The 20,609-nt window shown below is 41.8% G+C and overlaps 1 protein-coding gene across 4 annotated transcripts in view; it reads left to right on the forward strand.

Annotated features, from left to right (window-relative positions):
* Nucleotides 1–20,609, forward strand: part of LOC128428449 (kinesin-like protein KIF21A) — a 43,913-nt gene that overhangs the window by 13,904 nt on the left and 9,400 nt on the right. For 2 of the 4 annotated variants that reach the window (XR_008333796.1, XM_053414624.1), the window contains exons 4-21: nt 281–430; nt 960–1,094; nt 1,225–1,389; nt 1,747–1,862; nt 2,229–2,424; nt 2,501–2,690; nt 3,394–3,457; nt 3,625–3,828; nt 6,562–6,824; nt 6,927–7,115; nt 7,225–7,424; nt 7,527–7,634; nt 7,934–8,002; nt 8,107–8,252; nt 8,355–8,499; nt 8,638–8,832; nt 19,716–19,817; nt 20,372–20,537. Coding sequence is in view for 3 of the 4 variants with exons in the window: in XM_053414624.1 (XP_053270599.1) it covers nt 281–430; nt 960–1,094; nt 1,225–1,389; nt 1,747–1,862; nt 2,229–2,424; nt 2,501–2,690; nt 3,394–3,457; nt 3,625–3,828; nt 6,562–6,824; nt 6,927–7,115; nt 7,225–7,424; nt 7,527–7,634; nt 7,934–8,002; nt 8,107–8,252; nt 8,355–8,499; nt 8,638–8,832; nt 19,716–19,817; nt 20,372–20,537 (2,803 nt within the window). In the remaining variant the exon portion in view is untranslated. Of the gene's footprint in view, nt 1–280; nt 431–959; nt 1,095–1,224; nt 1,390–1,746; nt 1,863–2,228; nt 2,425–2,500; nt 2,691–3,393; nt 3,458–3,624; nt 3,829–4,204; nt 4,253–6,561; nt 6,825–6,926; nt 7,116–7,224; nt 7,425–7,526; nt 7,635–7,933; nt 8,003–8,106; nt 8,253–8,354; nt 8,500–8,637; nt 8,833–19,715; nt 19,818–20,371; nt 20,538–20,609 lie in introns of all 4 variants that reach the window. The other 2 variants (XM_053414625.1, XM_053414626.1) reach the window with 2 other exon arrangements.

A 20,609-nucleotide genomic window follows, 5' to 3' on the forward strand; every position in this document is an offset into this window, starting at 1 on the left:
GTCAAAGGTTGCTGGAGGGTGAACGGTTCAGGTCGTTAAAGTGACCCTGCAGCCATTAAACTGTCATTAGTCTGTGTCCGCAGGGTCCGGGTCCCACCTTTATTTTTAACTGTGGCTGTTAGCAGCTGGTGAGGAAGCAGCTGAGGGAGAAGAAGACGAGGCAGGGAAGCGATGACAGTAAACGACAGACCAATGATAGTATTGATGACGTAGCAGTTAATGAGTTTCCCTGCAGCACCCTGTGTTCACTGACAACTGTCTGGGTTTTTTCTTTCTCAAGCTGTACAATGAAGAGGTGTTGGACTTGTTCGACTCCACTCGAGACATCGAGGCGCGGAAGCAGAGGTCCAATGTCAAAATCCACGAGGACGCCAACGGGGGCATCTACACCGTTGGGGTCACGACCCGCACCGTGACCTCTGCAGCTGAGGTCAGCTTTAGTACCGGACCACGTCCCCGCAGCAGTTATATATTGGACCAATACCAAATTTCAAAGCCATGGCATTATATGTTATACTATATTATGTTATTCCCTATTTTTCTGACTCCACCCTAATACTTTGGCAGTGAATTGAATCTAAAGGTTTGTTCACAGCATTGAGAAATAATTTAGTAATTTATTCTCAGATAAAAACTATTTCCCTTATCCACAGGGAACCATTCAGATAATCCACATGCCTCAATCTGTTTTACCTCTGTACGTTTCTGCTAAAGAAATAGGCCTTATGAAAGTTGATTATAACAAGATCTGTGATTTATCCTGTGATGGGACAATTTAATTTTCTTCTCTCTTTGTCCCTGTTTTTGTTGTAAATTAAACCTCTATATGCATCAGTTTCTATCCTAATATCATGTTACAGATTTCCTGAGAAGGTTGAAACTGAAACCAAAAATACCCCTGAAATGAGTATCAACATTTTGTCATCATTTATTTCTCCCCTCCATCTCTCGTCGAACAGATGATTCAGTGTCTAAAGCTGGGCGCTCTGTGTCGAACCACCGCCAGCACCCAGATGAACGTCCAGAGTTCACGCTCGCACGCCATCTTCACCATCCACCTGTGCCAAGTCCGAGTCTGCTCTCCAGATAATGACGTAAGTGCTCTAAAACACAGCAGTGAGCATCGTCTAAAAAGGGGCATCAGATGTACCATTTTAAATTACAGCTCTAGCCAAAAAAGCAATGTTTACGTTATTATATTTGCTGTTGTTAATTCTCCTGCAGGATAACGTGACGGACAATCGTCTAGCTAACGACTCAGATATCAATGAGTTTGAGACGCTGACGGCCAAATTCCACTTTGTGGACCTGGCTGGCTCCGAGAGACTGAAGAGAACCGGAGCCACAGGAGACCGAGCCAAAGAGGGCATCTCCATCAACTGTGGGCTGGTGAGGGGGCTGAGAGAGCATCTAGTTCCGAATGAGAATTTAGGGTTGTAATGATACATTACCGATCAGAAAGTTTACCCTTACTGGGGTAATAATGCATGAAGAAACCTGTCATTATTGAATTGCATTATCAGTGTTCACTAACATGGTTATTTTTACCTGGAGCGTTAGAGCCCCCAGGTGGCCAAAACATGAATTGCACTCTTTTTTCTGATTTATATACGCAAGCGTTGTTTATTTTCTATTTTTGCCAGTCTAGACATTCTCACTAACAACCTTTCCATTGCAGTGCTGATGTTTTGAAAAACCTTATCTAACGCTCATTCCTCCTTGCGTTTCTGTCGTCTGTGACACCAGCTCGCCCTGGGAAACGTCATCAGCGCTCTGGGAGACAGGAGTAAACGCTCCACTCATGTGCCTTACAGAGACTCCAAACTGACACGGCTGCTGCAGGACTCGCTCGGTGGAAACAGGTCTGTGAATGTTACAAGAATATATGAAATACTGTCAGACCATGGAGCAGAGAGATGTTTTGACTCTATCTGACATCGAAATCTTCTTTTGGACAAAGTAATTGCCTAATTACTTCTTACGTAATTTGGCATAAACAACAGTATAATTTCTTACATTTTATGGAAACTGTTGCAAAAATTGTAAATACTTACAATATTAAGCAATCTTTAAATGCCTAATTATGGCACTGATATATAAAAAGTAGGATTTCAAATTTGAGTATGGTAGATGTTCCCTGTAAACCTGTTTAGTTGTCTTATTCATTCATAAAATTTCATAATGATCCCCTGGGACTGATTATCGTTTCTCGTCCCTGTGTTCTCCAGTCAAACCGTGATGATCGCCTGCATAAGCCCGTCGGATCGGGACTTCATGGAGACGTTGAACACCCTGAAGTATGCTAACCGGGCGCGGAACATCAAGAACAAGGTGATGGTGAACCAGGACAAAGCCAGCCAGCAGATCAGTGCTCTGAGGACCGAGATAGCCCGGCTGCAGATTGAGCTGATGGAGTACAAGACAGTAAGAGCACGCGAATAGAGGCTGGAAAAAGAAATTATGAATAATAATGATATTAACTTGCCTGTGTGGGTCCCAGGGAAAGCGAATGGTAGGTGAAGATGGTATGGAGGGCATCAACGACTTGGTCCATGAGAACTCAATGCTGCAGACGGAGAACAACCACCTGAGGGTGAGGGTGAAGGCCATGCAGGAGACCATCGATGCTCAGAAGGCCCGACTCACACAGATCCTCAGTGACCACGCCAACCAGGCTCTGGCTAAAGCAGGTGGGCCACAGCAGATCCAAAAAGCACTTTTCCATATATACCACTGTAGCTGGGCAGTAGAGTGAGAGAAAAAAGTGGCAACTAGATTTTAAAAAGCTTAATGTCTTTATTTAATTAAACATGGTAGTTCTGCGTTTCTTGACCTAACTCACTTCTGCCAGGTGTATAACATTACAGATAACCTTTTGAGACAGCTAGTTTTGTTGCTTATTATGGAGAATCACCCAGGATAATAAGATGTATCATTTTTACAGAGGTAGTTGTTGTTATTGCTGCATTTACAGGTGATTCCTCAACATTCACACTTTTAGTTTCCCTGACAGCAATGACATTTTTTTTTTTACCTGACACCGGAATGAAACATTGAAAAAATGCTGTTTTTGTTTTTTATATATTTATTTATTATATTTCCTTTGTCCTTGGGCCAGATTTTGGACATAGACCTTTCTTAATTTGAACGTAATATTTATTTTCTAAAACTAATTTATGTTTCATGTGTACTGTTTATGTGTACTGTTTAAACAGGAGTCAACCATGGTCTTGTCGTACTCCAGTGTCCTTCGACTGAAAGAATAAAAAACACTTATTTGTGGCTACTGTTTATTCTACAAATCAAGTCTACATAGTCATACTTGTGAACTTGGGCTATACAAAAAATATGATGTTGATCTGAATAAAGCTAAAGTGATGCTTCTGTTTTTAGGTGAAGGTAATGAAGAAATTGGAAACATGATTCAAAATTACATCAAAGAAATTGAGGATCTCAGGTATGTATCCTGACATTGTTTTAATTTAGAATTTATTTGTTATCTTTAGCATCATTAAAAACAAGTGCCGACACTACTGACTGATTTCTTCATATTAACCTCTACAGGCATAGTTGCTGTTTGATTGCACTGGAATAGCTTATTGATAAAATGCTTGCCTCCCTCAGAGCTAAACTTTTTGAAAGCGAGGCCGTGAACGAGAATCTCAGGAAGAACCTGTCCCGAGCCTCCACTCGCTCCTCGCTGTACGGAGGCCCCGGCTCCTTCTCCTCGGCAATGCTCGCCCCTGAGAACGAGGCCAGCGACGTCATCATGATGGCCAAGAAGGACTTGGAGAAACTCAAGAAGAAGGAGAGGAAGAAGAAGAAGAGGTATTGTGTAGTTTGATATGAAATTCAGTGCAGTGGTCTTATTAGCGCTTCCAAAAACAATCACACTTGCAATAAGGCTTATAACATTATATGGAGGGAAATGAGAATGACACAATCATTGAAACTAAAATGCCAGGGTCTCGATGTTTGTCTGTTTTAGTGTTAGTCTGTGAAATCTGTCTTTGTCATCTACATCTCCACACACAGACGTCATCATTTGAACGCACTGCACTTCTCTTGCGCTCTATCTCACTCACTGCCTCTCTCCCATCTTGCAATATTCCCTCACTTGCTCCGTCATCTTCCACGAACCCTTCTTCCCCACTTCTACCTCCTCCTCTCCTCCACACCTCATCCTCCTCATCCCTCTCTGAAGGCTGAGGCGACAGGAAGAGCATCACCGCCAAGATGTTGAACCCTCCAGGTTTGCCACGGCCTCATCCAGGATTGGGTCAAATACACATAATCTGAAATCCATTTAACCACCAGCTGGTTTGGACCAGGTTTGGACCAGCGGTGCATTTCATGTCTTTGAAATGTACCAAGTGGTTGAAAGGATTTCAGTTGTTTCTCCCAGATGAACTAATCTCTAACTTGTTCTGCACCTACAGTGGGTTTTCACTCCTGGAGGGGACGCAGATCTCTAACCCAAGCTCTACCTTTTTCCTTTTAACCCCCTGTTTTTATCGCACACTGCAAGATACTGATCAGATATTATCAGTTACAAGGGAAGCTGGAAGCCAGGAAGAGTTGGGGGGGTGCTTAGATCAATACTGTATAATGTCTTTTCCTATTGATTTGAATGACCAACAACAAATTATTCCAGCTTTAGAAAAGCAAACAATCAGCAGTCTTGACTATTTGAGACGCATTCCACCCACTATTACCAAACACAAATCCACACTCCATTTCAGTTCACAATTGTGCATCCAATGGGCTCCACTGAAAATACATTGAATGTTCTAAAATGTAATAAAAGATTAGGATAATTATAAAATATTATATTAAAATATTATATTATTATTACGTTAGACCTGTAACAATGCTAAAACTCAAAAAATGTAGAACTCTTTTAATTTTATGAAAGCTTCTAACAGTGAATTTTTTAATAGTCTGCTTTGCAGCCCCCTCAGCCCCTATCATCCAGCGTCCCTGCAATAAATTTAAAATTGAGTGGATTCGGGGAAAGAACTGACTGTTTTTTTAAGTCAATCAGTCAATCAATCAAATTTTATTTGTATAGCCCATATTCACAAATCACAATTCGTCCCATAGGGTTTTAACAGGGTGTGACATCCTCTGTCCTTAACCCTCAGCAAGAGTAAGGAAAAACTACTAAAAACCCTTTTAACAGGGTAAAAATACGTAGAAACCTCAGAGAGAGCCACATGTGAGGGATCCCTCTCCCAGGACGGACAGAAGTGCAATAGATGCCACGTGCAGGAAAACATCATCAAGATTAAAGTCTTCAAGATTAAAGATTAAAGTCTCTAGCAGCATTTGATGAGGGTAAACATCCCGAAGGACAACCCCAACATGACATGCCAAGCAGTCCCGCTGCAATCACACTCCATGGTCAGCAACCAGCAGGACCACGATCCACCATCCAGACCAGAACGCCACTCCAGTCCTCAGTCACCGTCCACCACGAGCCACCACCAGCCACCACCAGCCGCCGCCGCGGTCCTGGTCCAATGCCCGTACCCGATGCCAACGCGACACAGGGTCCGCCACCACCACCACGATCAGCCCACACGACACAGAATCCGCCACACTGGGTCCACCACCACGACCCCCGGTGCGCGATCAACAAACCGCAATCCATGGTGCGGCCACAGAGGCCGTGGATCTGCGGGTGATAAAGCAAAGGGATACCGGGGAAGGGGGATAGGGATGGAGAAGAGGAAGGAGAAGCTGGAAAAAGAAGCTCCGTGTGTCAATTGTCATAAAATAGAACAAGTAACGTTCTGCCGCACTAATTAGCTCTAGCTATAAGCTTTATCAAAAAGGAAGGTTTTGAGCCTACTCTTAAACGAACAGATGGTGTCTGCCTCCCGAACTGAAAGTGGTAGTTTATTCCACAGCAGAGGAGCTTGATGGCTAAAAGCTCTGGCTCCTACTCTACTTTTAGAGACTTTAGGGACGACAAGTAGGCCTAAATTCTGGGAGCGGAGTGCTCTAGTGGATTTATAAGGTACTAACAGCTCTTTAAGGTAAAAAGGCGCTGTATTATTAAGGGCCTTGAAGGTGAGGAGGAGAATTTTAAATTCTATTCTAGATTCAACTGGAAGCCAGTGTAGCGATGCTAATCCTGGAGAAATGTGCTCTCTTTTCTTTGTTCTCGTCAGGACACGTGCTGCGGCATTTTAGACAAGCTGTAGAGTCTTTAACGACTTATTAAGTCATATCTAGTCATATACATTAGATATGACTTATTAAGTCATATCTAATGTATTTGGTCAACAGATCTTAGCAGTGTGTGGTAGAACTTACAGTGAAATTAGTTTGTAATTACTGTGAATCATCATCATTTAATCCTGTTATTCTTCCCTGTGTATCATTCATTTTCCTTCACATGCAATCACAGTGAAATCAGTCATTAATCGTCGTTGCTCCTGATCCAGCGAAGTGTATCATCATTTGCATGTGACCTTAACCCATTGTTATATTTCAAATGCTGTTAATCTAAGTCAGACTTTCAGCATTAATGCTTTTATTTGTTTCCTCCTTCAGCGTCATCAAAGAAGAAGGCCCCGACAATGACCAGGAGCAGGGAAATGAGGAGGCAGAGGTGGTGAGTGGCAAAAGAAAGATTATAGTTAATAACACATTACTCTGTGTTTATTTTGTTGTCCTCATCCTGTGTGTACCGTTACGTCACAAGGAGGGCAGCGATCACGAAGATGGCGAGGAGGCCGACGGAGAGGAGGAGGACTTTGAAATGGCGGGAGATGAGACGTCCGATGAGTCTGACTCTGAGGAGCTGGAGGAGAAAGGTAAACATATAGTCATGATGTACGGCCTCTTATCTTTATAGGAACTTTATAGGAGCGGGACGGAAAAGGCATCAAGCTCTAAGGGTGTGTGTTTGTGTGCAGAAAACGTCCAGGCCGACCTGGCCAACATCACCTGCGAAATCGCCATCAAGCAAAAGCTGATCGACGAGCTGGAGAACAGCCAGCGGCGACTGCACACGCTCAAACAGCAGTACGAGCAGAAGCTGACGATGCTGCAGAACAAGATCAGAGACACGCAGCTGGAGCGGGACAAGGTGCTGCACAACATGGGTAAGACAAGCGTTCACTTAGATACTCGACTTAAGCTGTAGTTGGCACCTAAATACACAATCAATTAAAATTAAAAGTCACTTCATCTTTTCCCTTTGATCCTCTGCAGGTTCGGTGGAGTCGGGTACCGAGGAGAAGGCCAAGAAAATAAAAACCGAGTACGAGAAGAGGCTGAGCTCCATGAACAAAGAGCTGCAGAAGCTCCAGTCGGCTCAGAAGGAGCATGCTCGGCTGCTGAAGAACCAGTCGCAGTATGAGAAGCAGCTCAGGAAACTACAGCAGGACGTGACCGAGATGAAGAAGACCAAGGTACGTTTTTATATTTAACAGCCTCTCTCTTTCTTTTTTACTGTCTTGTTTCAGAGCTGATTTTATCTCCTGCCACGTTGTTTGTGTGCATGTGTCCACCAGGTGGTGCTGATGCGTCAGATGAAGGAGCAGCAGGAGAGGAACAGGGCCTCAGAGTGCAGGAGGAACAGGGAGATCGCCACTCTGAAGAAAGACCAGCGCAGAGCAGAGGTACGAGGGATGGAAGTACTCTCTCAGACCTTTTTATTTCTAATTGTATCATTACTTAAATTTTCATGTCAAATCATTTATGTAACTGATAAGCAGAAGTTTATTCAAACTAAATCCACCTCATCTTCAACTTTCTAGGCTGGAAAAACACATTCAATATTGTTTGTGTCGGGAAAAAGATTTATAATTTAATGCTTTTTGGAAAGTAGAAAAGTTGTTTTGTTGATGATGAACAGAGGCTCAAAATCAAAAATGACCATGGATCAAGTTTCGTCTTCATATAAAATTTTTCCACACAGCTCCAACTGAGGCAACTGGAGGCGCAGAAGAGACAACAGGAGTTGATTTTGCGCAGGAAGAACGAGGAGGTAAGACACTCAGGAATGGTTTGGAAATGAATCTCTGGATAATATATTTATTTTGTGTATACTTCCATTTGCAGAATTAGTGACTGTTTATTGATCTCTGTCAGGTGACCGCTCTCAGGCGGCAGGTGAGGCCCGTTTCTGGAAAGGTAACCAGGAAGGTGAACTCACATGAGCCTCCGCAGGAGCCGTCACATCGAGCCACACCGGGGAGGCTGCAGACCTCTGGAGCGTCACAATCCAACGGAGCCAGGTATAACATCAGATGTGATCTGTGGACAGTATGTGTGAGGTGGTGTGTTTAAAACAGTAAAGTTTGTATTTTAATATAAAACTGCAATGTTTTCTTCTTAAGGAGTTCCCCAGTGCGGATGGGAAGTATCTACCTGAACAGGACAGCAAGGACCAAATGGCAGTCACTGGAGAGACGTGTCAGTGACATCATCATGCAGAGGATGACCATCTCTAACATGGAGATAGAGATGAACCGCCTACTAAAGGTAACGCTGAGTTATCATGGACATGAACAAAGAAAACAAGCCTATAAAGGAAGAATTTAGTTGTTTCCTGTCCTGGAAAATAAATCAATTCCGTTTTGTTCCCCCTCTTCCTCTCCGTTAACTCCCCTACCATCGCAGCAACGCGAGGAGCTGACCAGAAGAAGGGAGCGAGTGTCCAGAAAGAGAGAGAAGACGGCGGTGGATGGTGCAGACGCTGACCGCTCCCTGGCCTCCATGAACGAGGAGCTGGAGTCTCTGAGCGCCAACATCGACTACATCAACGACAGCATCGCCGAATGCCAGGCCAACATCATGCAGATGGAGGAGGCCAAGGTGAGAGAACATCAGGAGATATGTCCAATTCATCCTTGGAACTCATGACACTTTATAACTAAAAGGCCATCAACTCTGTGCAATATAAAAGTATTAAAGTATTTTAATAATAATATAGAGAAAAAATGTGCTTTCTAAATGTTGGTATGACTGAAAATATGGTTCAGAATTGGTAGTATTCATACAGTACAATATATCTGCTGGTAGCCTTATATGTAACTTGGAAATATAACAGTAGTCTCAAATTATTTTGTGGAAGTTTTGGCGGGTAAGCAAAGTATCGAATTTTTCCAAAATCTCAAACTATTCCTATGAATAAGAAGAATAGCCAATCTTTATGAGATCCACTATAGGGACATATGCTGTGTTACAGTTGCAAAGGGGAGAGTATGAAATAAGAAACATCAGCAAAAAAGTAATAGATAGCAAACATGCATTATAAACACAAGGAGATATAAAGAATAGAAATAGTATATACAATGTAAACAGAATGCAGTCTTGCTCATTGTGGAAACTGTTTCTCTAAAATATTATAAGGCCTCTGCCTTGAGATAATGTATGTTATGATGTCTGAGCACAATACATATAAAATTGAATTGAATATACAGTAGGGTGCATCAAAAAACAGAGTTTCAGCATATTGATCTGTCTGGGTGCTCAAAGTGTTACCATCCATGCAAAAACACTAAATGCAAAATATTTTTGCGATACGTGGTGATCTAGAGGTGGAACGGCACACAGCCGCATAACTTAGCTATGCTTCCTCATCGATAGCTAATGCTAGCTAGCTAAAGGTTTTGGAGATCATTTTGGCCTGTCCTATGGGCCTTATTCTATTCTTAACATTTGTTGTGTTCTTCCACACGCAAGAGACTAGAACTAAAATGAGTTAAAAGGAAAGTGTCGTGCAATGTGTCAAGGGGTGAGTAAGGTCAGGCACGAGCCCAATTTTTTCTTCATTCATCAATATTTAGGAGAATAGAAATTACTCTCTCTGTCATCAATTCCCCCAAAATGTGTTTTGATATCTGACGGTCATTTATTTGAGTTCTTGTGAGAATTTCGCTCTGACATGCTCCGCGGCGCTCACAAGCCCCCGCCGCCCCTCCCTCCTCCTCCTCCTCCACTTGGTGCTCATGCAGCTGAGCGCCAAACGACTGCAAATCCTACTTCTTCTCTGACCCGCAGCATCAGACAAACAGGTACTGACGGTTTGTGTTCAATCCTCCGACGATGTTTGGTGATAAATTAACCACAACATCAGCGCCACTGAAAACATTACGTCGCAGCTGGTCTGACGTTTCCTAAAAAATAAACAAACAAAAAACTCTGTGATTTCAAAGCCTTGTGCAGCTGTTTACAGACGTTTGTCATGTTTAATGAAGAGAGAGAGGCAGACAGACAGGCAGGCAGATAATTTAAAGGCAGTTTTACTGTTCTACAAATTAGACAAGTTCACTAGTTTTGTTTCATTTAAAATCGTAATTATTGAAATGAAAGGTAGGTCTTAAGTTGAGCTACATGACTGGTGAGATATATTGTGGTATATGACTAGTGTAATGCTGCTTATGCAATATGCTTCAACTCTGTCAGAAAACAGTAAAAAAAAATGTGTTACAGTACACACACATAGCTTTATAGCATAATGCCAAGAAAAGAGAGACTCCAAAAGCAGAAGCACAGGGAGCTGCAGCAAGCAGCTCTCTTTTATCTTGGATCAGGCCATCAACTAGTAAAACAGATGAGGGAGAATCAGTAACCCTACCTGGTCCAGAGGAGCCCATCACACCACTAACCCTAACCCTAACATATTATTTGGTTATTCAATATGGCCTTGTTTTGTGTGTTTTTGCCTGTTATTTTCTTTATTTATTCAAATTGATAATTTGAGTTAGTTTGTTAACAAAAATAAATATATAAGTTGAAAATATCCTACTGGGTTTTTATTTATTTATTATTATCATTTTTTATTTCATAAATAATTTTGGCGATGGGTGCCCTTTTTTGGGGGTTTGAGCACCTGCCCCCCAAAATGTCTGTGCACGTGCCTGAGTAAGGTATTAACCCTTGTGTTTTGGTCAGTCAGCCAATGTTCGCGGGGTCTGGTGGACCCAGACCCCAGTGGTTTCTATCAATTCAGAGTCTGACAGTGAGTCAGCCAGCTACGTAAAAAGTTTATCTGCAGCCAGTCCCAAATCCAGGCTAGGCCATCAGCAGCCAACATATGGATATCAAAAAATTATGAAATCGCATGGCTACCAATGTAATGTAATAAGGATGCAACCAGGGCCGACAGGGATAGCAGTGACTCATGTGCAGGACATCAAGACTTCTTACGAACTTTTCATTACGTAAATCATTCTGCACTAATTTGGATGGACAGCGTGTTTTCGTAGAAAGCTGGAATGAGATGGACCAAACCCATTTATTTGCCTACTTTGGGGTTATTATCTTTCCTGGAGTTTTCAAATCCAAAGGGGAATCCACAGAGTCCTTGTGAGATGCAGAAACTGGTAGAGAACTTTTACGTAAAATGTGCAGGAATGTGGGAGCAGAGGTGCTTGAAATGTACAATTTAACACACTACGTAAAGTAAAGACTACGTAAAGATCCAGTGGCGAGATGCTGCCCCTGGCACTCTTCAGCACCAAGGTGCCAGTTGGCGAGCGGCGCGCACTTGCAGAGGCCATCTTGGAGCACATGCCGGCTGACCTCCTCATGCGAGCCCCACAGCTCCGCTTTGGCACTGGCTTCGGCAAGCCGAAGTTCCCAACCCTCTCACCGACCACCAGCTTGGCTGACCTCGCCAACCCAGACTGCTGGTTCGGCATGCATCAGCTCCACATCGATCATGTTCTCAAAAACAATTTCTTGCGGTTTTTTTCCCCATTTATATATTTTTCACATGCTGTGTTCTACCTCTAAATCTCAATGAATTTTCCCAAAACTTTGCATAAGTCTTTTTTTATGTGTCCGAACAAAATGCAGCCCCAGACGGATTGATATTTTGATATTTAATTTTTGCATTGCAATTTGATGCACCCTAATGTATATAATATACTTTTTGTTTTTTATTGATTGAAAAAAATATAAAATAATTTGTAAGAGCACACAGAGAAAATCCACAGAAGCACAGTCAGAGAGTCTAGTGACAATTAAGATTTGCGGTCATTATTAGTCAGTATTACATGTTATGATAAACAGGATAAATCGGTGCATCCCTACTTCTATGAACTTTTCAATAATTTCCTGTCCTTTGTAGTTCAATGAAAAATAATAGGAAAGTTTTGATACAACAAATACAACACACAAAGGTAATTTAATAAGAATCTATGATTTCTACTTTTCTAAATATTCAAAAACATTTTGTTGGATAAACTTAGTCATTAAAGACCTAGCTGCTAGTTATAGTTGGGACAGGGTTTTTGTGAAACCAAAGGCCTCCTCTTAGGCCTACATGGCCGAAAAGCCTGAAACCGAATGTCCTTTGTTCTGGACAAAGCCAGAGTAAAGGGACTCAGTCTCCCAGGATGCCTCAACTTCACAAAAGTCACCAGAGACACAAGGGTCAACTCCTATTGGTAACTCTGAACCCCATGACCTGTGAGGTCACAAGCCAATATAAGACCAGGTCTCCCCCTCTTCTCTCTCTTTTTTTTTTTTTTTTTTTAAACATATATTTATTGGTTTTATACATTTACATCAATTTACATACATACAAGAACCTTCCCCAACCTAAATATATGGCAGTAAAAAATGACAGTAAATCATACAAATATCACAAAAATTATGACTAAAACATAAATTCAAGGACAAAAACTTACAATGAAAGTCCTAATGAAGTTTAAATTAAAACAAAGTTAAATAAATATATACATAAGTAACAAAAAGTACAGTCACAAACCTGGATCAGAGTACAGCACACCTTCCTCACAACAGATCAGTCACCCTGCATTTCCAATGCCTCTTCAATGTCACCATTCTTAATAAAGTCCAGAAACATCTCCCATATAAGGTAAAATTGAGAAGCTTTCTTCCTAACTATATAGGTTAACTTTTCAAGAGCCAAACTCGTTGTTAAGTTGTTTAACCAGTTGCCTAGAGAGGGGCAATGTACATTCTTCCACGATAGAGCGATTGAGCGCCTGGCCTGTAGAAGACACAGATCAACCATTTTCCTATCTCTATTAGACAGAGAACAATTGTCTGGATAGAGGCTTAGTATACATAGCTTATGATTTAGCGGTACTGGAGAAGAGGTAATTTGAGAGATATACTGTATCACCGAACTCCAACATTTTTTAATCTCCTCACATTCCCACAAACAGTGATATAAAGTACCCTGATGAATATTGCACTTATAGCATCGATCAGGCAAATTAGGATCAAACCTGTTTAACTTCACAGGAGTGATATACGTTCTCATTATCCATTTATATTGTATTAATCTCAGTCGTGTGTTAATGGTTTGAGTATGTACCTTTGAACATATTATACCCCAATCCTCCACTGAAATGTCCTCTTGTAAGACCCCAATCCTCCACTGAAATGTCCTCTTGTAAGTCCCCAATCCACTGCTGTCTCTTACTTTCAGAGTTGTCTTTATGGTTTTCCACCAATATGTTATATAATTGAGTAACCACTCCTTTGCTGGAACAAGATTTTGTAAAAAATATCTCCAGTGTGGACATTGGGGGTTGTTGCACTGAATTCTTCAAACATGTAAGAATAAAACTTCTAAGTTGTAGATATTTAAAGAAGTGTTTCTGTGGTACATCGAATTTTGCTTTCAGCTCGTCAAATGACATTAGAGTGTTGTCCTTATAGATATCTAGTAGTTTAGTTATGCCCTTACTTAACCATACTTTAAACCCCATGTCATTCTTAGCCGGGCTAAAGTGCTCATTGCCCCAGATAGGTGAGAAACAGGATAACACTGGGAGATCTCCAAGATACTTATGCACTTCATGCCAGACAATAATAGTGTTTTTCACAAAGAGATTATCAGTGTTTTTTCTTAATTTCTTAAGGGTAGCCGAGTATAAAAAACTATCCAGCGTCAGACCCTTTGAAGACAACATCTCAATCTGTAACCAGGGCTGGACCTCTTCTTTAGAGAACCAAAACATGGCGGCCCTCAATTGTGCAGACCAGTAGTACCACTGTAAGTTTGGTAGTTGTAAACCTCCCCTATCATAAGGCAAGTATAGAAGAGAGAGTCTAAGTCGTGGCTTCCTGTTGTTCCAAATAAAGTCTGAAAGCAGCTTCCTTACTTTAGAGAAAAAAGAAGGAGGAGGAGCTAATGGGATTGATTGAAAAATGTATAAGAATTTAGGCAATATTTTCATTTTAATTATATTTATTCTTCCTAGTATAGACAGAGGCAAAGTTGTCCATCTTTGGTCATCATCTGACAGGTTAGCCAACATAGGCTCATAGTTAGTTGCACTAAGGGTGTTTATCTTAGGGGTTATTCTAATACCCAGATATTTAAAACCGTCTATAGAATTTACAAATGGGTGAAAAACCGTTGGATGCATTCTCTCCTGTTCATTTAGGAACATAATAGAGGATTTATCTTTGTTCACCTTAAAGCCAGAGAAGCCACCAAACTGGCTGATCAGCTCTAAGAGGGATGGTATTGATTTAATTAGATCTGATAGAAATACAATGGTATCATCTGCATACAATGCTATATGGTGTTCCAGATCTCCTGTCTTAATACCACAAATTGAAGGGTTTGATCTTATTGCTATTGCTAGTGGTTCCATTGCTATTATGAAAAGTAAAGGCGAAATTGGTGAGCCTTGTCTCGTGCCTCGAAAGAGTTTAAATGGTTGTGAAATCAAATTATTTGTAGATACTACTGCAGTTGAATCAACAAACAGAATTTCAACCCATCTACGAAAGTAATCACCGAACCCAAAACGCCTAAGCACCTCCAGGAGAAAGGGCCATTCGACTCTGTCAAATGCCTTCTCCGCATCAAGTGACAGGATGGCAGTATCTGGGGCCCCCTCCCATACATGAACTATGTTGAGAACTCTCCTCACCTTGTGGAACCCCTGACGATTTTTAACAAAGCCATTTTGGTCTGTGTGTATCATGGGTGGTAGGGCGGTCTCCAGTCTCATAGCCAAGGCTTTAGCAATGATCTTTGCGTCAGAGTTCAAAAGTGATATTTGTCTGTGGGAGCCACAGTCTGTTGGCGGTCTACCTGGCTTCAGAATAAGCGTGATCAAGGCACTTCGTAGCGAAGGGGGAAGGTAACCTTGTTTAAAGGATTCTGCATACATATCTAACAAAGGAGCTATTAATTTTTCTTTAAATAATTTATAAATATCGATTGGGAGCCCATCAGGGCCGGATGCCTTACCGCCCTTCATGTTAAGAATGGCGTTAGAAACATCTTCTAAAGTCAGATCTTTATCCAGCTCAAGTTTTTTATCTTCAGAGATACATGGAATGTCTAGCCCATCTAGGAAACTGTTCTGATTCTTTGGATTTATTGGATATTCAGATTGATAGAGGGTCTTGTAGAACGAGACAAAAGTATTGTTAATTTCCAATGGATCTGTAGTGATTACCCCCTGTTCATTCTTAATTGCATTTATGGCTCTTTCTGAGTTAAGTTTTTTAATTTGCCAGGCTAACACTTTCCCGGGTTTTTCACCTTGGTCGTAAAAAGTTTGCTTAAGCCTTATTAGACTGTTTTCAGCTTTAAGTGTGGAGAGCTCCTCGTATTCAGCTTTAAGTGCAAATAGTTCTTGTTTTGTTTCTACCGAATTATCAATGCTACTTATTCTCTCTAACTCACTGATTTTTGAGTCCAACTCGTTCATTTTTTGTTTAAATTTGTTAAATTTAGAACTAGTGAAACTAATCATTTGCCCTCTAATATATGCTTTGAAAGCCTCCCATCTGATGACTGCCGATGTCTGGTCCGTATTTATAGCAAAGTAAATATCTACGTGTTCCCCCACAAATTTTATGAAATGAGAATTTTGTAACCATTTGGGGTGTAAGCGCCAACTAAAGGAACCTTTGGTTAAATGTGAATCATTATAGAATAGTGAGGTGGGGGCATGATCTGATAGAACAATGCCATCATATATGCAGTTAGCTACATTGGGAAGTAGAGAAGTAGAGATTAAAAAATAATCTATGCGGGAGTAGGTTTTAAATGATGCGGAGTAACAGGAGTATTCCATTTTATTTGGGTTTTGAATCCTCCATGGGTCACAGAGGTTCAGATCTTTTATAAACTGTTTTATTTTCTTTCTACTTTGAGAATGAGAGGAGTCCGACCCAGATGAGCGATCAAGCCTTGGGTCAAGCGTGCAGTTAAAATCGCCTGTCATCAGTACTTTACCTGAAAGAGAGGCAATCAATAAAAATAAATTCTCAAAAAATGAGGGATTGTCATCATTTGGTCCATAGATGTTAACCAAATTTATATCTTCTCTCAAAAGCGTGCCCTGTACCACCAAATATATACCAGCTGTATCAAAGATAGTATTATTCACTTGAAATGGCACAGATTTGTGAATTAACACCATAACCCCTCTAGAGTGAGAGGAGAAACATGATGCGAGTACCTGGCCTGGCCATCTCCTTCGCACCTTCAGTAAGTCCTCCCTAAGTAGATGAGTCTCTTGGATAAAAGCAATAGATGAATCAAGCTGCTTAAGCCTAGTAATAACCTGTTTCAACTTAGTCACTTTAACCATCCCCCTTACATTCCACGAGGTGAATTTTAGATTTTTGTTCGTAGTCATCTTAAACTGATGATAAACCAGATTGTCCAAAAATTGTCTGATCTATATAGTAACAAACCGGTCACTTCGCCGTGTGAGTAAGAGTGTGCCATTGTACATGGATGAATGTAAAATAAAACAAAAAAAAAAACACAAAGAACAACAAAAAAAAAAAAAAAAAACACATATACAGGAAAAAATAAAGTTCTTCTGCCATACACAAACCCCTTCAGCCGTCATCACGAACAGGACAGCCTCACGTACCCTCCCCCCCTCCCCCTTACCTTTGGATGTGGTTAAGTGCACAAACTGATCCAGTGCGAGCAAGGGAGCAGTTAAACCAAACAAAGCCGTCGGTGTGTTACTATAAAACAACAAAACGAGACTTCTGAGTCTCCCGGCAAAAGTAAAAATAAAATAAAAATAGTTTTCACTGCCGAACCTTTATTAACAAAGTATCCTCTCTTACCGTGTAATTCTAGAGGAGCTCGAAAAACAAGTGACATTTATATTTACTATGGAGACCGTCTACCTGTCTGCTTATCTAAATGAAAAATATCAGACCTCGTGAGAAAAGCTGAATGGAGCCTGTCATTAATGAGAGTCTCCATAGATCCTTTTTACCTCTTCTGTAAGTCTTCGTCGCGTTGTATGCCCTGAACAAAGATCTCAGCGTCTGCTGCGGAGATGAATTCACGTGTTTGTCCATTGATCGTCATACGAAGCTTGGCTGGGTACACTATTCCATAGCGAATGTTCAGGGATCTCAGTTGTTGCTTTACCCCGTCGAAACGCCTCCTCTGTCGGTGCAGCTCCGCCGATAAGTCCGGGAAGAACATTACTTCTTGTCCTTCACAAATAACCCTGCCCTTAGCCCTGGCTGCTCGCATAACTCGGACTGCATCTTGAAAGTTCAGAAATGTCATAATAAGGACTCTCGGTGAAGAGGTTCGATCAGATTGTGTTCGACCGGGGAGTCTGTGTGCGCTCTCGATGACCGGTGCTGTAGGAAAGGTTGCAGGTCCCAGTGCTTCAGGCAGCCACTTCTCGAGGAAAGCAACTGCGTTCTTATTTTCCACTTTTTCGGGCAGGTTAACCAGCCTGAGGTTGGCTCTCCGCGAGCGGTTTTCGAGCTCATCGACCTTGTTTGTGAGGAGAGCCACTTGCTTAATCAGCGCTTCAGTCTTGCCTTTCTCTGAGTTAACTGCATCCTCGACCTCGCTAATGCGATTCTCTGCTTCATCCATGCGACCGGAAAAATCCCGCACATCCCTCTGAACATCTTGAATTGCCTTAAGATTTCCGTCAATTTTTGTGGCAATGTCATTTCTTATCAAGTCAAGCTTTTGAATGACATCAAAGTTATGAACCGTCTGACGGGAGGGTAGCGATAGGGCTCGTGTTACCTGTTGAGCCAGCAGAGCTGCTAGCTAGGTTGCTAGCTTGACTGCTAGCATCCACCTCGTCGTCCTCCTCGGTTGGGGAAAAATTCGCTTTAGCGGCGTTCTTTGTCTTTTTCATCGGCATGATAGCGAATATGTATACTGGAGAGGTGTATCAAACGATTGGTGTTCGTGTCCGTGATCTTAAAGGATAGTTTCCAGGAGTTTAATCGAAAGTTGCCGGGAGCTCACACAAAACACGCTGCGGTGGTGATTTCACCACCGCCCCCTCTTCTCTCTCTTTCTACAATCCCTCCAAGGACGAAGGCTGCCAGCCTCTTTTACCGCATCGCCGAGGGGAGAAGCCTGGTTTCTCCAGCTCGTATCTTCTCTGCCCGTCAAACTCTTCGAGAGGAGCTCAAAGGTGCAGCTTCCAGCTCATCTCACCAAGGAAACCTCATCGCGATATCTACCAACCTCTAAAGAGCGACATGATTGTCCTGCCGTGAATCGGCTTCATCTGAGAGCGTCACTCATTTTGTCTTCAAACATGTCAACGGACTCAGCGTCTCCAAAGACAAAGACCGAGAAACCAGGAGTTGGGTGACTGGCAGCTTTTAAACTCATTAACATCTGAATTTATATAAATATAAAATCCTTCACAACAAACCAGAGCTGGAGCCAGTTTGAGTTAATGCCTCATTTCTAATGGTTGTTTGTGATTTTATTTCATATTTGTGGTTTTATGAGAAGAAGAAGTTGTGTGGGATGACTCCTGAGTCACAAACACGGAACAACAACAGCACACAACGGACTCACAGGACTTTTCTCTCTGCAGAGGAGGAAGAGCAGAGGAAGAAGAAGAGGAAACAGTGGGACCACTAAATAAAGGAGGATAAACGTAGTTATGAACAAGTGACAGAAAACAGAGTGGAGCCATAAACCATTCGTGAAAATGGACGTAAATCTGGAATCTTTTTATAACAAGATGGCGCTGGACTCCAAACGGTGACGTCTCGATGGGTTCATGCTCACAACACAACATTCTGTCCAAAATCCAGAAACATACAATTTACACAGATATAAGATATCATGCTGGAGAAGCTGCAGCACGTGTGACATTTGAAAATCCTTCTTTTTAGTGACATTGTGTTAATTGGTTCATAAGTGATGACGTCAACAACTTCCCAATTGCAAACACGTCTTTCTGATTATCCCGACACGTGGACGGACAAATGGACTGGTGTCTGGCTACAGCACTGGTCATCAACCCTCCTCCTCCATGTTAGCTGACGGGACATGAACCAAACTAAACAATCAATCAACAATCCATTTTAATAAACAGAGAGAGAGAGAGTAACGAGTAACGTTCATGACTCTAATATGAAGTAGGAAAAAACGGCCTCGCTGTGAACTGCTAACGTTACATTGAAACAACAGAAGTGAACACGCTGACTGTTTATTGATCATGATTCAGTCTGTCCCGGCTGCTTTATTAATAAAACAAATTAAAACATTCAACCTGAACATGATCAGAAGATGTTCAGGTCCTCAAATGGTACAATCCTCTCATCAAATGCACAATGACAAGTCTCTATTTGTGTGTGTAGTGTAAACAAGATTTCTCAAGAAGACACTGAGATGGCACAGATAGAAAATTAGAATTGCACAGCATCTAAATGCATTGTCTGGTGACTCTACAGTGACATTTGAATGATTAAGTTATTATTACTCTGGGCTGCAGGAGGAAGGAGACACAGTGGACGTCACGGCTGTGATCAGCTCCTGTAACTTATCCGAGGCTCGCTTCCTACTGGACCATTTCCTGACGATGGCCATCAATAAGGTACCTACCCCTCTCACTGACTTACTGTAATCATGTGGCTCTGTGTTCACGTGCTGACAAGAGGTAAAGTCTGTGTTACTCTTATTTAAACAGCTTCAGTTTGACCTTTTATGAGTCATTGTGAGTTTTGCACCTTCCCCCCCTGCATTGTAATCTAACCTGATGTACTGCTTTTTTTTTCTATTATTTATGATACACACATTTTTTAAATAACTGTACCACATTTTATTTTAAAGCTAGTGCTTATTCTCAGGTTGTCGTGGCAACATGTTTATCTGTCGTTCTCCTCATAGCAACTTCTTGAGGCTTGAGTTCAATGAGACCTTAAATCGAACGACTTGTTTGAATTAGGTTTCAATTAGATTAGATAAGATTAGATTTGATGATACCTAATTGCTCCGGTGCGGAAATGTGGTTCAATGGCCCGGATCGACGGAAGCAGTGGAAGTAATTAAAACAACAATGGTGAACGTGGAGCCTTCATTATGTTTTTAAGATACACAAGCAGTGAAAAATAACTGTGCCCCGTCCGCTGTGTGTTTGTGCATCGTCAGGGTCTGCAGGCAGCGCAGAAGGATTCCCAGCTGAAGGTCATGGAGGGTAGGCTGAAGCAGACGGAGATCAACAGCGCCACCCAGAACCAGCTGCTGTTCCACATGTTGAAAGAGAAAGCTGAGATCAACCCGGAGCTGGACGCCCTGCTGGGCAGTGCTCTGCAAGGTGGGAAACGCTGATCACATCAAAACTGGACTGCATGACGAGCACATCACCTTTTCCCCACCTCTTTTCTTT

The sequence above is a fragment of the Pleuronectes platessa genome, chromosome 22 (genome assembly GCF_947347685.1).
Source record: "Pleuronectes platessa chromosome 22, fPlePla1.1, whole genome shotgun sequence".
In the NCBI taxonomy this organism is placed as follows: Eukaryota; Metazoa; Chordata; class Actinopteri; order Pleuronectiformes; family Pleuronectidae; genus Pleuronectes; species Pleuronectes platessa.